Source organism: Xiphophorus hellerii, chromosome 20, assembly GCF_003331165.1.
Source record: "Xiphophorus hellerii strain 12219 chromosome 20, Xiphophorus_hellerii-4.1, whole genome shotgun sequence".
In the NCBI taxonomy this organism is placed as follows: Eukaryota; Metazoa; Chordata; class Actinopteri; order Cyprinodontiformes; family Poeciliidae; genus Xiphophorus; species Xiphophorus hellerii.
The window spans coordinates 22,767,556-22,783,719 of record NC_045691.1 but is presented as its reverse complement, the minus strand read 5'-3'; the positions used below and the strand labels follow the sequence as shown (position 1 = coordinate 22,783,719).

At 40.8% G+C, this 16,164-nt stretch overlaps 1 protein-coding gene across 4 annotated transcripts in view; it reads left to right on the top strand.

Annotated features, from left to right (window-relative positions):
* LOC116710468 (calmodulin-binding transcription activator 1-like) overlaps window positions 1-16,164 on the top strand; it is a 79,354-nt gene that overhangs the window by 36,585 nt on the left and 26,605 nt on the right. For all 4 annotated transcript variants that reach the window (XM_032549519.1, XM_032549521.1, XM_032549517.1 and 1 more), the window contains exons 4-7: window positions 2,959-3,026; window positions 8,249-8,384; window positions 12,029-12,100; window positions 14,947-15,100. In XM_032549519.1, coding sequence (XP_032405410.1) covers window positions 2,959-3,026; window positions 8,249-8,384; window positions 12,029-12,100; window positions 14,947-15,100 — 430 coding nt within the window. The remainder of the gene's footprint in view (window positions 1-2,958; window positions 3,027-8,248; window positions 8,385-12,028; window positions 12,101-14,946; window positions 15,101-16,164) is intronic.

Sequence of the window (16,164 nt, the reverse complement as noted above, 5' to 3'; positions counted from 1 at the left end):
CAGCAGCGGTGTGTGCGTGTGCGGGTGTGTGTGTGTGGGTGTGTTGCACAGTGTGTGTCGGGCTGCCTTTTTCAGCTGACTCCTCTGTTTCTGGTTTTTTAATGGCTCTTATGGGGCAGGCCTTTAATTGTAAGTCTCTCTCTTTCCCTCTCTCTGTCTTAATCCTCCCATCCTTCTGTCCACCCCACCTCCTCCAGCGCCTCATCTCCTCCTCCCTCTCTCCTCTTTGCTCCCGCCTCCCGCAGGCTGACAGTCACTAGGGGAGCCCGAGTGCCTGGCCAGAGCCATGGAGGCTGTATAGGATATTGACTTGCTGCGGAGTGGTTTGGGAGGAGGAGAGGTGGCTGCCTGTCACAGCTAATGAATAGATGCATAAATGAATGAGGCACTCCTTGTGTGCTAATGTGTGTGGGGGTGTGTGTGTCATTATGCCAACCTATGTCTACAGAGTCTCACCAAAGTAATCTCACCACTGGACTTTTTCACATGTTGTAACATTACAAGCAAACACTAAAGTGCTTTTCAGGGATTTTACACAAAGTCGGACGTAACTGTGAGTTTCAGAAGAAGGGTGTGTGATTTAAGCCAATTCACTCTGGATGTGTGTTTAGGGTGACCTCCGCCCCATCAGCCTGAAGTGTTTTGCTGCCTCTAACAAGTTTTCTTACAGGTTGGCCCTGTATTTATCTTCATCCATCTTCTCATCAACTCTGGCCAGCTTCCCCGTCCCTGCTGCAGTTTCCCTGTGGTTCACCTTGAAGATTTTGTTTACAAGGTGTTGAACACCGTCAGTTTCCTGCCACACAACGTGTTTTTGCAAGCATGTCAAAGAAGTTTAATTTGGGTCTTTTTTGTCTAGAGCACTGCCACCCTCCACATGTTTGGTTTTTCTCCCTCAAAGTCCTTGACAAACAAATGTATTTTTCCGAATAATCAATTAATCGTCAGAATAATTAGCAGAAGAATCAATTAGTAAAATAATCTTTTGTTGCACCTCTAACCAAACCCAGTTTTAAACTTCACCAAAAGTTTATCCTTTGGTCTTCATAATGATGTTTGTTCACTACTATTCTCTAACACACCTGAGGCCTTCCACTCGGTGAGACTCTTATTATTTATAGGGTTTGTTCCAGAGGAAGTTGTTTGCATTAGATTTTTATTTTGGGGTGTCATATTAAAAGTGGCAATTCAAATTAATCCATCTGTCCTTTCTCTTCCACATTTTAGTTCTCCAACAGTTTGTCTTGGTCCAACACATTGATCCAAATAATATATGTTGAAGTTTGAGGTAGGACTGGGCAATAAATCGATTTTTTTCAGTTAATTACATTTCTTTTTGTTTTTTAAGATTTAATTTTTGGAAAATCAGACTTTTTTCACAAAGCATTCCTTAGATTTCCGTAGTTCAGAGTGAATTACCATCTTTGTGACAAACACGTTTTACAGCTTCTGTTTATTTCAACTTTAAATTCAGATCAATTCACAGAATGATAGAAATAAAAGACAGTTTTTCAAGATATTTTCTATTTATTTTTTCAGGAAAAAAAAAAAAGGTGGTGAAAAGATTTTATCTTTAAGTCATATGCCCCAGCCCTGTAGTGGTTGGTAAACTGCAAATGTGAAAAAGTTCAAGCAGCGTGTTTGCTTCTTTGTATTCATGTACAGACTCTGTCCTCTGAGCCTTTTATTTACCTTGTACAGATACATTCTCAAGCCAGATATTGATAATTATAAAGGGTGCAATAGCAGTCTCTCCCACACCCACACACGTATATATAAATACCGATATAAATTCAGAATGAGCCAGTGGGGGGGCTTGGAAGTGAGGATCAAACTGAGGATACAAAAAACTCCTATCCAGTTAAGTGTCAGCAGCCTCTAGCTGCTCTGTATTTCCCCCTCTCACCTCCTTCCCCCTCCACATCTCAAATCTTTTGTCATATCGGTGTCGAGCCGGGGAGCTCTCATGCCAAACTGGGACACACACACACACCCCAAGACACAGAGGATAAGAGAGAAAGAAAGTCTAGAGAGGAGACTGTTGATCTGAGGGGGCAGATGAAGGAGTGCTGGAGTGTTGATGTCGTCCTCACTATTGCTTTGTGCCACATTTCAAAAGCTGATTGCCTTAAGAGGATAATTTACATTTCATAGTCTTTCCCAACAAGTGGGTGAGATGGGAGTCGATGATAGTCGGATAGAGAGTGATGTTTGAAGGAGGAAACCAGAGGTGAGAAAGTTCAGCGAGCAAAGAGAAAAGGCGGAGTTGCATGAGGAACTAAAAAGTGTGAGGAACAAACAGCAATTGCTTTTGGATGCATTTCTTTATGTTTGTGTTCGCGTGCGCGTGGGTGTGTGTGTGTGTTTGGATGTTTTGTTTTTCCCCGCTCTCGGTAAAATGCACCTGTATGATTCGAGTTTTCCTTTTCCTTGTTGGATTCACATGAGCTAGAAGAGAAGAACTGTGAAGAGGAAAGATGAGGAAATGAGATGAGAGCAGGAGGAATTAAGAGTGGAGTTTGGAAGAGGCTTTATCTGAATGGCAAACTGCAAAGTGCAAGAAAACTTTTCCTATCAGCGTACTCTGAGCAGGTTTATAGGCCTGCACCCCCTGTGTATGTGAATATATGTGTGTGTGTGTGTGTGTGTTCATAGAGTGCGAGTATGTGTATTTAGGAGATAGCTTTTCCTCCCCAGTGGAAGAGGCAAAGTGAAGTGTGATTGGTTGCTGGCCCTGGGGGTCTGTCCTCTGTATCTGCCTCCTCACTGGCTGCTCTGTGACCAATCAGGTGGCCAAACCTCACCTTGGCAATCAGATAGTGACACTCTCTCTGTGGGCATCAGCAGGTCATCTGGAAATACTTGTTATGTGTTATCTCCCTGTGACACACACACACCCAATCTGCCGGGGATGTACACACACCAATATAACCTCTCTGTCTTTCTCTGTCTGTCTAGGAGATTGCTGCATATCTCATCACTTTTGAGAAACATGATGAGTGGCTGACGACATCGCCAAAAACCAGGTGAGCAGAGAACAGACGATAATTTATACACACCTGCAGCTGTGTTTTTTTTAACTCTGTATTTGCATTAAATAACATCATGTATTCTACAAACAAGGGCTGTTCCTCACACAGAACTGAGTCACGTCAGATCAGGTGTTTGCAAACGCAGAGTCCAATACTTTATAAAGTTAGTAAAATCAAATCCTTGTAATTAGTATTACATTGTATGCTTTAGTATTGAGTATTGTCAAATTTAACTTACACTCCAGAGGTGCTGTTTCTGTTTTTCCTGACGGGGACAAATATTTCGTCCATACGGAGTTTCAGCAGGACAGTTTTGTTGTCAGGGACCCAGCAGTGAAGCACAAGGACAAATCTATTATTGCTTTCCAGAGGATATGTGTTTGGACAAATTAATTAAACACAGAATATTTCAGATATTTCAAAAATTTAGAAAAGCGACCAAAAGAAAATGTCAACTAAAACAAACACAATGAATAACAAACAGAACTGACCTCTAACAATAAACACAGGACAATACATATGCAAAGGCTAGTCTACAAGAAACAAGGGATGGAAGTGTAGGGGAGGAAAATTAGACAAATAACAATGAATAAAACAAGAGAACTGATTAAAACCAACAAGTAATAAGTACAACACAGATGTTAAAATCTAATAAAAAAAACAACCACAAAGCTGTTTCCATTCACTAGAAGTTAGAGCTAGAAGTTGCTAGCTTTTCCAGAGTCAAGTCCCATGCTTCCAGCTGCCTGGTCTACTTCCTGGTGTTGCATCATAAAAAGCCCTCCCCCTTCACAGTTCTTTAAAATCTCAGGAAAGGTTCTCAGGAAAGTCAATGATCTAAACAAAAGTAAGAGCTGTTTACCAAATGTGTGCATCCATAGTAACAAACTATCAGTATTACAGAAAAAGGTTAATTAAAATCAAATATACTGGTATGAAGGAGGATATAATGAAATAAATGCTGACATTAAAAAACGGCTGAAGGAATTTCCACCTCATGTTGTCTCTGACTCAAAACATAAAGTTACTAGTCTTCAGTGAGCTCACGTTGTGACCGTGTTGATGACATTTTAACGCAGAGCATTTTGCTAAGGGCTCTAGATCACACAAGTTTGTGCAAGTTTCAATAAATTTAAGCTAAGACTTGCTTAAAATAACTAAGACAATCTAAAAATGTACTTATTTTTTCATTTTTTTTATTTACCACAATAGCTGAAGCAGATATAATATCCCCTTATCCATTTAAGTTACTGATTTTTTAGCTCACAATGGGAAGTTCCCTGCTACTTCTTAAAAGAAATTTCATCTTTGCGGACCAAAAATGTAATTTTGATGTGAATACGATGTGCTAATGCGTCAGAAAAAGTTCTGCTTGGCAAAGTCTATGTGTTAGTGTTGACAAATCCTATGGTTGTGCACGCCTGTCAAACCATCTCAAAGGTTTCTTGTCTCCACCATCTTGCAGTCGGACAGTGGAAATTGAAGAAGTTTCATACAGTGTGGCTCACAGGTTCAGTCTATGAGGTCACAAGGGACCCCAGAGAGAATACTCAGCAATAATACAGTATGTGTTGTATTCTAACATTACTTTAAGACTCATGAGTCATCCGTCAGGGAGAAACTAAAAAACAGTGGTTGTTTGTTAAGAGAAACATTTCTGCTAATCCCCAGTTTATGGAAATCAAAAATATCCACAAAAAAAAAAAAACATACACAAAAGGACATATTTAATCTGACTGAGAAAGTGTTATAATGGTATGGGCTTATGTCATGCTTGAACATGAATTAATTTTGCATTGCAACAATTGAAAAATACAGTCTCAGGATATCCTGAGTTACACAACAAAAAGCACCAGACTGTAAAAGTTAAACAACACGTTCATTTATCAGTATGACTTAGCCAAAGCCCCAGGCTTTATCAAAAAATTAAAAAACAATTTTCGCATTTATTTGAAAAAACTGAGGTTCAACACAGTTGTTCTGTGAAGAGAAATTGGTTAAAATCATTGTCTACTGATGAACTGGTCTTAAGGTACACATTTCTGCAGAGACTGAAGTGAATTCATGTACATTATGAAAATAATTTCTGTGGCTGAGTCATACATTATACTTTAGTTTTTGTTTGGAGTTGCATTATCATGACTAGTCTTTTTTAAAAGAAAAAAAATTATGTTTTTTGTACATATGAACAATGCATAATAAAACATTTTTAACTATTTACAAACTTTCCAAGTCTCACGGTTCAAACTCGGTATCACTCAGTCAGTCAATGACTCACTGTGGTTTAATCTCAATGAGTAAGTGCCTGTGTTTGATTAAAACATTAGTAATGTACGTCAACTGTCTTCCGCCTCCATCCTGCTAGCAGCCCACTCCACATGTAGAGAACACTCCAGAACATGAGCGGACTGTAAAGCTGCTAGTCAGCTGGAAATGGAGTATTAATGAATGTAAATGTATTAAGATAAGTGATGTATAATTCAGGCAAAGAAGGGTGAGAGGGGGTATTTTAAAGGGAGGAGCAGCATGTGTATAAAAGATGGGACGCGAACAGGGATTCACGTGCCAGGACTGAATATTCATTGATCTGAGGGAACCATAAGTGGTGCTTTTCCTAGAAAGGAGAGCCAAGAAGGAGAACTGCAAGAAAGGCGAGACAGAATAAAAGACTCGGGGAAAAGGGCAAGTTGAATTATTGATGAATCACCTTATTGACATTTACTTTAGTTAATACAGATGTACTGTAGGTATATACTGTGAGCAAAAGAGAATAAAAGATGAAAGAGGTGAAACAGAAGAAGGATTAAAAAAAAAAGCAAAGAAGAAAAAAGTGAAGTGAAGCAAGTGAATCAGTCACCTTTTGCCCCCCATTTCTGATTACTGACACTGTTGAAAGACTGAGGTGATATCTGTGCGCTCTTATTGTGTCAGCCTAAGGACTCCTGTCAGGAGCGGCCGGGGGGCCACCAGCACGGTTTATGTTGTGGATGGATTTCTCATTGATTGGCTGTGCTGCCATGCAGCCTCAGCCTCCCAGCAGCTGCAGCTGCAGCGGCAGCAGTCATATTGGTGTTATTGAGCAGCAGTTAGATATAATCCCATTTACACATGACACGAGGCACGATTAGAACAGATTACACCTAATCCCATCAGATGGAAAGGAGCTCAGCTCACGGAGCCACTGACATTTACATGACTGCAATTTTTTTTTTGCAGGGCTTTTGCCGGGGGGCGGCTGGGGGAACAATGTGAAGATCACAATCAATGACCTTGATTTCTCCCGTCACTGAACTGTTTCATGGGTTCAAAGTTGTGAGAGTTACCTTCTCCTTTTTATGCGCTCCTCCTTGTCTCCTCCCTTACCGGACTCGCTCACACACCCACTCTGCCTCTTCATCTTGCTGCCGTTTTCTTTTTTTTTTTCTCCCCACCATCTCCTCCTCCTTTCCTTCCCTGTTTTTGCTCTGCTACACCGTGGAACAGCTGAAAAGCTTTTTATATCCCACACATCACAGCCTAGTTACAATCAATAGCATTTATGTCTGCCTGAATCACAAGGTTCGTGAGGTGCACGCATGGGCAACCGGCCCCGAGCGCGCTCCCACGTCCACATGCGAAACACGCACGCGTCTGTCGCCCACACACAAGCACGCGTTTGATCTCATCCATCTTCTCCGTAACATAATTAGAATCAGCAGCTCTCAGATGACTCACGCTGCTCGAGACGGAGACTATACTTGGCTTTGATCGGAGGGTGGGGGTCTCCACTCCACTAAGAAACTGGCAGGCTCGCCCCCAAAACAGAACAGATTTAAGGTGTCAGAGAAAATCAGCTCACAGTAAATTCAATTTCGCTACACACGGCCTTCTGAGTACGCCGCTATCATCTCAGTCCATATAGATGTGTCGACATGAAATTCGGAGAGGAGAGGAGAAAGGAAAGGCTGGGGTAGCACCAGGAGGAACAGATGAGATGAAAAGAACTGGAGACGAGAACTGGGGGACCGTAGGAGTAACAAAGAAAAATAAAAAATTAAATGAGGAGATGCGATAAGAGGGATGAGGACTGGAGGCTGATTGAGAAGCGAAGCACAGAGGGGATGGAGGAAATGTGTATCTTCTCAGCCGACTGCCGTTAGGCGGGCATTTCTGACTCTTTAGTTCCAAACATATTCAACTTTTTCACATTTTCTCATGTTAACACAGGAACTTCACTGTAACTTATTGGGTTTTTTTGTGATTGACCAAGAGATTGTAGGGCATTATTTTGAAGTGGATGGAAAGTAATATAGTTTACAAATCATTTGCATTTCTATGATGCCCCTTCACTCGGATTCTCCTGAATAAAGTCCAGTGCCACAAATTGCCCTCAGAAATCACCTTAATAGTAAATGTGGATCACTTGTTGTGTGGAATATATCCTCAGCATGAATGCAGTTGATTTGTGAAGGTCTCAGAGAATATTACTGAGCAAACAGCTTCATGAAGAGCAAAAGAGCTTTTTGGAAGTTTAAAGCAGAGTATTATTCTCCTTCGGCTTCACCTTTATGCACTTCTTTGTGTTGGTCTATTTCATAAAACTCCATTAAAATACACTAAAGTATGCGGTCATAACAAAATGTGAAAGGGTTTAAGGGGTATAAATGCTTTTGCAAGGCTCTGTGTTTTAGTTTATTGATTGTTAACTAGTCTGTTCTCCCCTCCTGGTGTCACAAGATAAGGCAGAGAGGCACTTTTCCTCCTTTGGCACACTCACACAATCTATCTCTCTCACACACAAACACCAGCACCCCCACGCCCCCGCCCCACACACACACCTGTCCCTAATGTTTTAAAGAGTAATGATTGATTGCCGAGCAGCAGGTTTGACATTGAGCCCAAAGAAGACACAGCAGCAGACCCTGCTATGTCTGATATCACTATTATACCTCTGTCTTTGTTCATGTATGATTCCTGGTGTGTGTCTTTGCGACTGTGTGTGTTCATCCCACCAGGTGTGTATACAGAAAGGCAGCTTGGAGGCCAATGTTCTTGCTGTGCCAGTAAATCACCCTACTAAAATATTAACATGTTGGAGCACAGGGCTATTTATGTGAAGGGGGAGGGCGGGCACGTGAAACTCGCCAAGAGTAGCGCTGACGTCACTGTGCAAAATGCTGTGCGAGATCAAGAACGCATAAAAATGACCGTAATTTCTTCCTCCTGTCCTGCTGCAGGCCTCAGAATGGCTCTATGATCCTCTACAACCGTAAAAAGGTGAAGTACAGGAAAGATGGCTACTGCTGGAAGAAGAGGAAAGACGGGAAGACCACCCGAGAGGATCATATGAAGCTTAAAGTCCAGGGGGTAGAGGTAAGAGGCTGCAGTGGAAAAACAAGTCGATGATGGTGTTTGCTGCTTCGCTGCCAACCTCGTCCTTAACTTACTCTTCTTGATTTAGAGGAGACACATACATGCAACTCAAACGAACACGCAAAATAAGCCGCCGCTTAGTCTACAGACCAATTTGTGGCCTGAAAGTGAGTGGTACCCCTCTTTCTTCTCCTCCCAACCCAACTCCTTCCAGCTCCGGTCCCTGTCTCCCTTCCTCTCTCTTTGTGAAGGATAAGAGTGTGTTTGGCCTCAGGCCAGGAATGATGTCAATGCCTCCTTCAGCAGAACAGAGAGGGGTATCGATCCAGTCTCAAGGCAGCGTCTCTGCATGCGTGCGTGCGTGTGTGTGTGTGGGGGGGTGTGAGTGCGTGTGTTTGAGTCACATCAGCCAGCTCAGAAATTGATTATTCAGCAGGAATGTACCAGGAGGTGAGAGGAGTGAGCATGCATGTGTCAGAAACAGAAAGAATGAGGTGGAGAGGAGAGCAAAGGAGAAACTGTGATGAGGCACACGGATGTTTACTGGGGACTCAGTGGTTCATGCATTAAAAGTGAACAAGAAACAACTCGAAGAAGGCACATCAAGATAGGCTAAGATTAAAGATGTCACAATTATTTACATTCTCTCACTCCGTCTTATATTTCCGTGCACTTGAACATCTACAAACAAACATGGTCACAGAGAAAAGAGTTTCTCTCCCTGGCACTTGGTCAGTAATTGTTTGTGTCACTCCTTCCCAGGACCCCTCAAGCGAGCAAGTAAGCAGCGTGTAGAGCAGGGAATGAGAATGAGGGAACGAGCAGAGCGGCAAGATGAGCAGAGGGAAAGAAGAAGGATGGGGAGAGGCAGGAAGCATTAGAGAAAAACATAACCCTGGATGGAGAGCCTCCTCATATCGAATGGAAATATATGGAAATGCACTTTGCCTTTGGCAAAACACACTTTAGAAAGAGAGCGGGCTACTTCTGAGAAGGGAAAAACAGCAGCAAAACATGAGTGTGTATGAGCATGAATGAAAAAGAAAACAAAACAAGCTTGAAGTGTAAATTACATACTGCCTGATTGAATGTATTTACATTGGCAGCAATTTTGTTTTTAATAAAAGCCGTTTCATACATTTGCATGTATGCTCGGGTGTGGGTGTCTTGGTTTTTGCTCACAATGGGGAGGTGATGACCTTGATGGAAGGCTTTTCTGCTTTCACTTCATCCTTCATCCGTTACACATTACAACACTCTTTTTCACCAAGGCCAGGTGTTGGACATGAATGAATCTTTTTGATTTCACAAAAAAAAAAATATCTTCTTTATTTTGCACAAAATTGTGTAAAATTCTGAAGAAACTCATTTTTATATGACTTTCGGCTGTTCGTCTTGTTCAGAAATGTTTTTTCCAGTTCACAAAATATGCCGGGGTGGCACAGGTGTAGAGCACAACAAATACGAGGAGGCCTTAGTCCTCGACGCAGCTATCGTAGGTTAGATTCCTGCATTTCTTCCCCCCCTTTCATTACCCACTTTCCTGTCTAACTAGGCTTAGCCCCCAAAACATTTTAAGAGTTTACTTCTTTTTTGTATGTAAACCACATGATCTGAGTAAGACTGACTTAAATATGTCATTTTAAACACACTTAATGAATTCAAATTAAAATAATCTTAATATATTGAGTTGGATAAACTTAGTAAATTGAGTTGGATAGACATAATAACTTGAGTTGGTTAAGCCTGATAAATTAAGTTGGTTTTGAAACTTTCAAAACTTTCAAAACTTTTGAAGGTTGGTTCAACCAACTTAGCTGAATTGCTGGTGGTGCTGCTCAGGCATTGACGAAGCAGTGATACCATTACAGCGGCCATTGATGCTTTTGACAGTGTGGGCAGGTGCTGAGAAGATCAAATCAGCATCTCTATATAACTTATCAGCAGAAGGAAACTTGAAGTGCTCCATTCTCCACTTCCTTGTAGACAAATGTGTTACCTCCTTGATTGCTTGGAGATCTAGTTCTCAAACTGCTCAACAAAATACCCACATGTGTTTATTTAAAATGATATTGATTGAAAGCTTTGTTTCTCAGACTTTGTAAGCTAATGTCAAAGACACAGATGTCCTTTGTTACAACCCCAACCCGCTACTTTTGTAGATTGTACTGCATGCTGGGGTGAGTTGCAACAATAATACAGAAAAAGCAAAAATAGCCACTAATTCACAAGTATATTTGAGGAAAAAGAACGACTGAGAACAATGTCTGTCACTCTTTAAGCCAGAACATAACGCAAACACTGCCTCTGTTGAGTTTATGTCTGTGTGAGAGAAAGAGAGTACATGAAGAAACCTATTCCACAAACAAACATATTGATCTGAAAAAAATCCATCAATGACAAAAGTTTTTATTGTCCATGCTGTTTATAATTTCACTAGTTATGGATATTAACGCCATTGATGTGGGTCGGTTCTCTCTAAAACCATACTCACAATCTGTTAATATGTTGTATTTATGGATGAAGGCATCAAGTGTGTGGGTGACCAGTTACTCAAGGATTTAGACATTAGTGCCTGACATTAGTGATTGGACAAATTATTTTAGCTGTAACTGTGTAAGTGCCAAACAAATGTTGCCTTTGGTCAAACAAATTACTTTTTTTACCTGTGTAGCATTTTTTCCTCATTAACACACCAGCTTTAAACCCTGACGTCTACCATGGTGGGCCAGGGAGAGAGCAACTAAAAGACTCACAAAACTTCTATCTGTTTCCTAAATGGTGGAACTGATGTTGTTACAACTCTCTTTGTATTAGAATCATCTCCACCACCTATTCAATAACGCTTTTTTCTTCCACTTAATTTTCCATTAAGATGCTTGCATGCTTTAGCAATTACCAATTGTGGCCTCCCCAATGACTGTCTGCTAGACAATCGTCAAGTCAGCAGACTTTCCCATTACTGTGTAACATGGTTATATCATTACATGTCTGTATTAAAAATACTATTTATTTATTTATTAGTGTAGTACTGTAGCTTTCTGAGGAACTCAGGTTTTATTTGCTGGACCCCCAGCAGTCAAAATTACCAGGATTATATGTTTTAAATACACCAATCTGTGTGTCATTTTTAATGCAATTATGGGAATGCATAAATTTTTCTGTGGTATTCTAATTGACCAAGTTGCGCCTATATTTGGTCATGTTTACACTCTGTAGTGTTCTTATCAGTGTCCTTTGTTCGCTCAGTGTTTTCTTGCAGTCTCCACATATTCCCCTTTTTTACAACTAGTAAACTAAAAACTTTTGAAGTTTTTATTAATTCCAAATGTTCTGTTTTGCAAAGGCTGTGAGTTTCTCTGTTTCTGGTGCTGTTATTGCCCACGTCAGATTGATGGTTTTTTAGAAAAGACATTAGGGAAAAAAACACATACAGCATGTTTGCAATTTACTTTCAGCACCACAATCAATACAACCTAAGTGGGTATAACCTAAGTTCTCCTCTCCTGTTCTCTCCTTCCCTGTCCTCTCCTTCTCCACTCCCTTTTTTGCAATTTTTCTTTGTCCGGCTTCCTTCCTTTTTCTTGTCTTGTTCACCATTGCGATCTCCTCTCCTCTGCTGTCCTCTCCTATCCTCTCTCCAGTGTCTGTATGGCTGCTACGTCCACTCCTCCATCATCCCCACCTTCCATCGTAGATGCTATTGGCTGCTGCAGGTAAGCTCTCCGCCCTTTTCCCACTATGCCTCTCTCGCATACAGCACCAGTCATACGTCTACATATACTAATTTTGACAAGGAATACTACTTTAATTTTGGGCTTTAATGATACCTTTGAACTGTTCTGTTTTCAGGGAGGAGTGTTGATATAATACATATCTTCAGAGGCAATCTAAACTTAAGAATTGATGAGCAAAACACTATTGTTTGGACGAATTTCCCTCCCCATGTTGTACCTTCACTCACACTTTTTTATTTTAGCCAACAACAAACCTCTGGCTTAATTTTAGCTGGATATTTTTAATTGATCACTATTCCTGGTAGAACTGACATTTTAGTTTTTCTGATTTCCAGGCATGAATTTTGAATTTAAGTAGAGTCCATAAATTTTAAATATTGTTGAGCTTAGGGCTTTCCAGAAACTGACTCATCTAATCCACACAGCTGTAGTGTGTTATTTTCCTCTTGGTACATCCAGAGCCGGCTTTTGATACAGGCAACATGGGCAGTTGCCCAGGGCGATATTATAAGTTGAACACCCAGGGTGTTATTCATGCACAAGCCACTTCTGAACTACCCTTAGTTCCCATTAGATCAAAAGAAATTGGTGAAGGTGTTCAACAAGGGTGCCATAGTTCACAATTGTGAATTATGCTTAATAGGCAGGTCTGTGCCTGAATAGCACAAAATACACAGCAAATAAGCTATGTCATTCTGATAAGTAGAGTTGTCAAAGTCTAACCAAAACTATGCATTTTGCTAATGGACAAATAAACAAATATTTAAATATGTATAACAAGTGCAATGTGTTTATCTGTGCTTTTATATTCTGCAGAATTTTCGCCCCGTGTGAATTAGAGAAAATCCACAATAAATTCCAGCTTTTGCACATTATGCTACTTTGTAAAACATCACACTAATATGTTGTAATCAAACTACCCTGGAAAAAAGGTGGTGGAAAAAAAAAGAATCATTGAAAGCCCAAAATCAACATAAGGTTGTATGTAAACTTCTGGCCAGCGCTGTATTAACACCGGCAAAATTCTGAATGAATTCATAAGGCGTCGATACACACAGCGAACATTATTTTTAACTATTTTAGGTTTTATTTTACAAAGTAGAACACAAGCTTTCACTTGTTAGATCATCAAACAGGTGAAACTGAGCTAAACCATAAAGCAGCGATAAAAGTCCTCCCCTTTCAAATTAATGAGGCAGACTCAGGCTGCTGAAAATAATACTCCAGGACTGGGCTGATAGTAAAAATTTATGTTGTTTGGCTTGCTGGTGTCCTACCTACGAATATAGACCACTATGGAATACACTGCTCATATAGGTCTCGAGAAAATGTCACACTGGGTGCAGGGCGGTAAAAATAATTTTTACAGGAGCTGACTGTGACTTCCTGAGAACAGTGTGTTATCTAACCCTGACTCTCAATGCTCGCATCAGGGACTCAGGCGCTGCTCTCTGTGCGGTCCTTTCTAAGAAAATGTCCTGGAGCTACAAACTACACACACAACATGCCTTCTGCTTAAAACGCACACCCACACACACACACACACACACCTTGACAGGTGTCTATTGTGTATAAAAGCATGTTGCTTTTCATAAAGATGTTGGACTCACTCTACTGCTCATGTGAATGGCAACAAAGAGCAGCTGTTGTGTGCATATGTGCTCTCTTTCTCTCTCACACACACACACACACACACACACACCCACAGGTCTTTCGCTCTGCTAATTCAAGAAACAGCCACCTCATCATCTTCACATGACATATTGCATAATGACTCCCGGACACGTCTGGGTACACTTAAACTCCCCCACTTTTCATTTCTCACAGCTAATTTCAACTGAAATATGCCATTGCATATTTAAAATATGGACAAGCATACACAGATATGTAGTTGTGATCAGATTTTTTTTTTTGCACAATTTTTCACATAAAATCTACATGGAAATATCAGCTATCTCAGTAAATTGAAATATTACGCCCCGATCCACTATATGTTCTTTTTCAGCATGCTCCACTAGTTGGAATCTTGCCATCTTGAAAATGGGAAGGGAAATTTGACTTGCTTTATCTGTAATGTGCCATTTTCTGCTCTTTGCACAGATATCAAAACACATCAGCGAACATGATTATAAATCAGTCCATGAACAGTGTTGCACCGCAGAGCGCTGAGCAGCAGCGGCCCAGTGTGCTACCCCTCTCTTGGAGAGAAAAGTGTTCCACCTCAGCAGGTCCACCCCCTAACCTGAGTCTGTCTACTGAATCTTTCATCATGAAAAAAAGTCTCTGTCTCTCAGGCTCTCTCTCTTTTTCACACACACACACACACACACACACACACATTAACACACGCGTGCACACGAGCGAACTTGTTGAATCATTCATAGGGTAGAAATTCCATAGGTCTGTCGGTGACCTGCAGTATAGTGAGAGCTGCTCTCCCTCTGTTTCTCTTGTTCAGTTTTTCCACATATATCCTGTATCGTGCTCACACACACACACACACACACACACACACACACCCACACGTGTAGACACTGCAGCGTTAGAGAGAGAGTGATGAGTGGGCTCGAGCTGTTAAATCTTTTATGGGCAGGTGAGAGAATCTTATCTGACACGCTACGTCTGACCTCCTCCCTGTCCTCTACTTTCTCTTTCACTTTCCCACCCAGTTTACCTCCTCCCCTGCCCTTCTTTCCTGTTTGTGAATATATATATATATATTTCATTCCTGCCCTCTGTGCGCTTTTAAAGACCCATCACTGAATTAATGAATGGATGACATTTTACAATAACAGCGTGTGCATGTCGATGTTTGTGTGCTACAGAACCCAGACATCGTGCTGGTGCACTACCTGAATGTGCCGGCAGTGGATGACAGCGGGAAGCCGTGCGGTCCGGTCCTCTGCTCCATCAACACGGACAGGAAAGAGTGGGCCAAGTGGAGCAAAGAGGAGCTCATTGGACAGCTCAAACCTATGTGTGAGTTTCCTTAACTTGAGCACAAACCCTCTCATGAGTCACGTAAGGGCAGATTGTGCAGCTGTTTGACTGTCCCAGACTGAAATCACTAATTTAAGCTTTTATGTTAAACATTGTCATGGTGTCTAATGTTGCCAGTGTATTCTGTGTTTTCATACAGGACATTGAAAATTACTCATACCCCTTGAGGGCTTGACATTTTGTCACATAATGAGTGCAGACTTGGATGGATTTTACTTTGTGTGATAAACCAACACAAATTAGTGCATAACTAATTTGCACTAATTTGCAAATTAGTTACAAATTAACTAATTTGTAACTAACATATGGTTTTGAAATTTCGTACAAATGAAAGTTTAAAAGGACTGATGTGTTTTAGTATTCAGCAGCACTGAGTCCCTATTTTGCAGAACATCCTTCTACTGCAATAACAACTGCAAATCTTTTGGTGAACATCTCTGGAGACAAAAGGTTTTCCACATTCTTCTTTGCTAAATGGTTTAAGCTTTGTTCTGACAGCATGGAGGGTGTCTATGAACATCGGTTTTCAAGTCATACCACCAGTTCCCAGTTAATTAACCATTTATAATTTTATTCCCCTTCACAATTGAACTACTGAAGGCTTTAAGCACATGTCCCAAACTTAATGTTTAGAGACATTTACAGGTCTGGGGGGGATTTGTTGTATGTGTTTCTGTGTGGATTCATTTTTTTTTTATATAGATTATTGGAAAATGACAACCTGTTTTGGAAAAATATGTTCCCATGTGATACTCTGTTTTTATTCATTTGTGTTATTGTCATTCTTGTACAGCACTTTGGTGCAGTTTTATGCCTGATTTTAAAGTGCTATATAAATAAATTTGACATTGACATGTGGATGCGGCTTAAGTCCTCTAGCATATCAGAGGCGTTTTCAAAATGTTGTGGGAAAAGTGTGGGAATGGTCCTTTGCTGCTGCAACATGATTTTCCAGTAGACAAAGCAAATCAGCGATGAGCAAGTTTAGTGTGGAAGAGGTTTACTGGATTCCTGACCTCAGCCCAAAGGAACACCTTTGGATG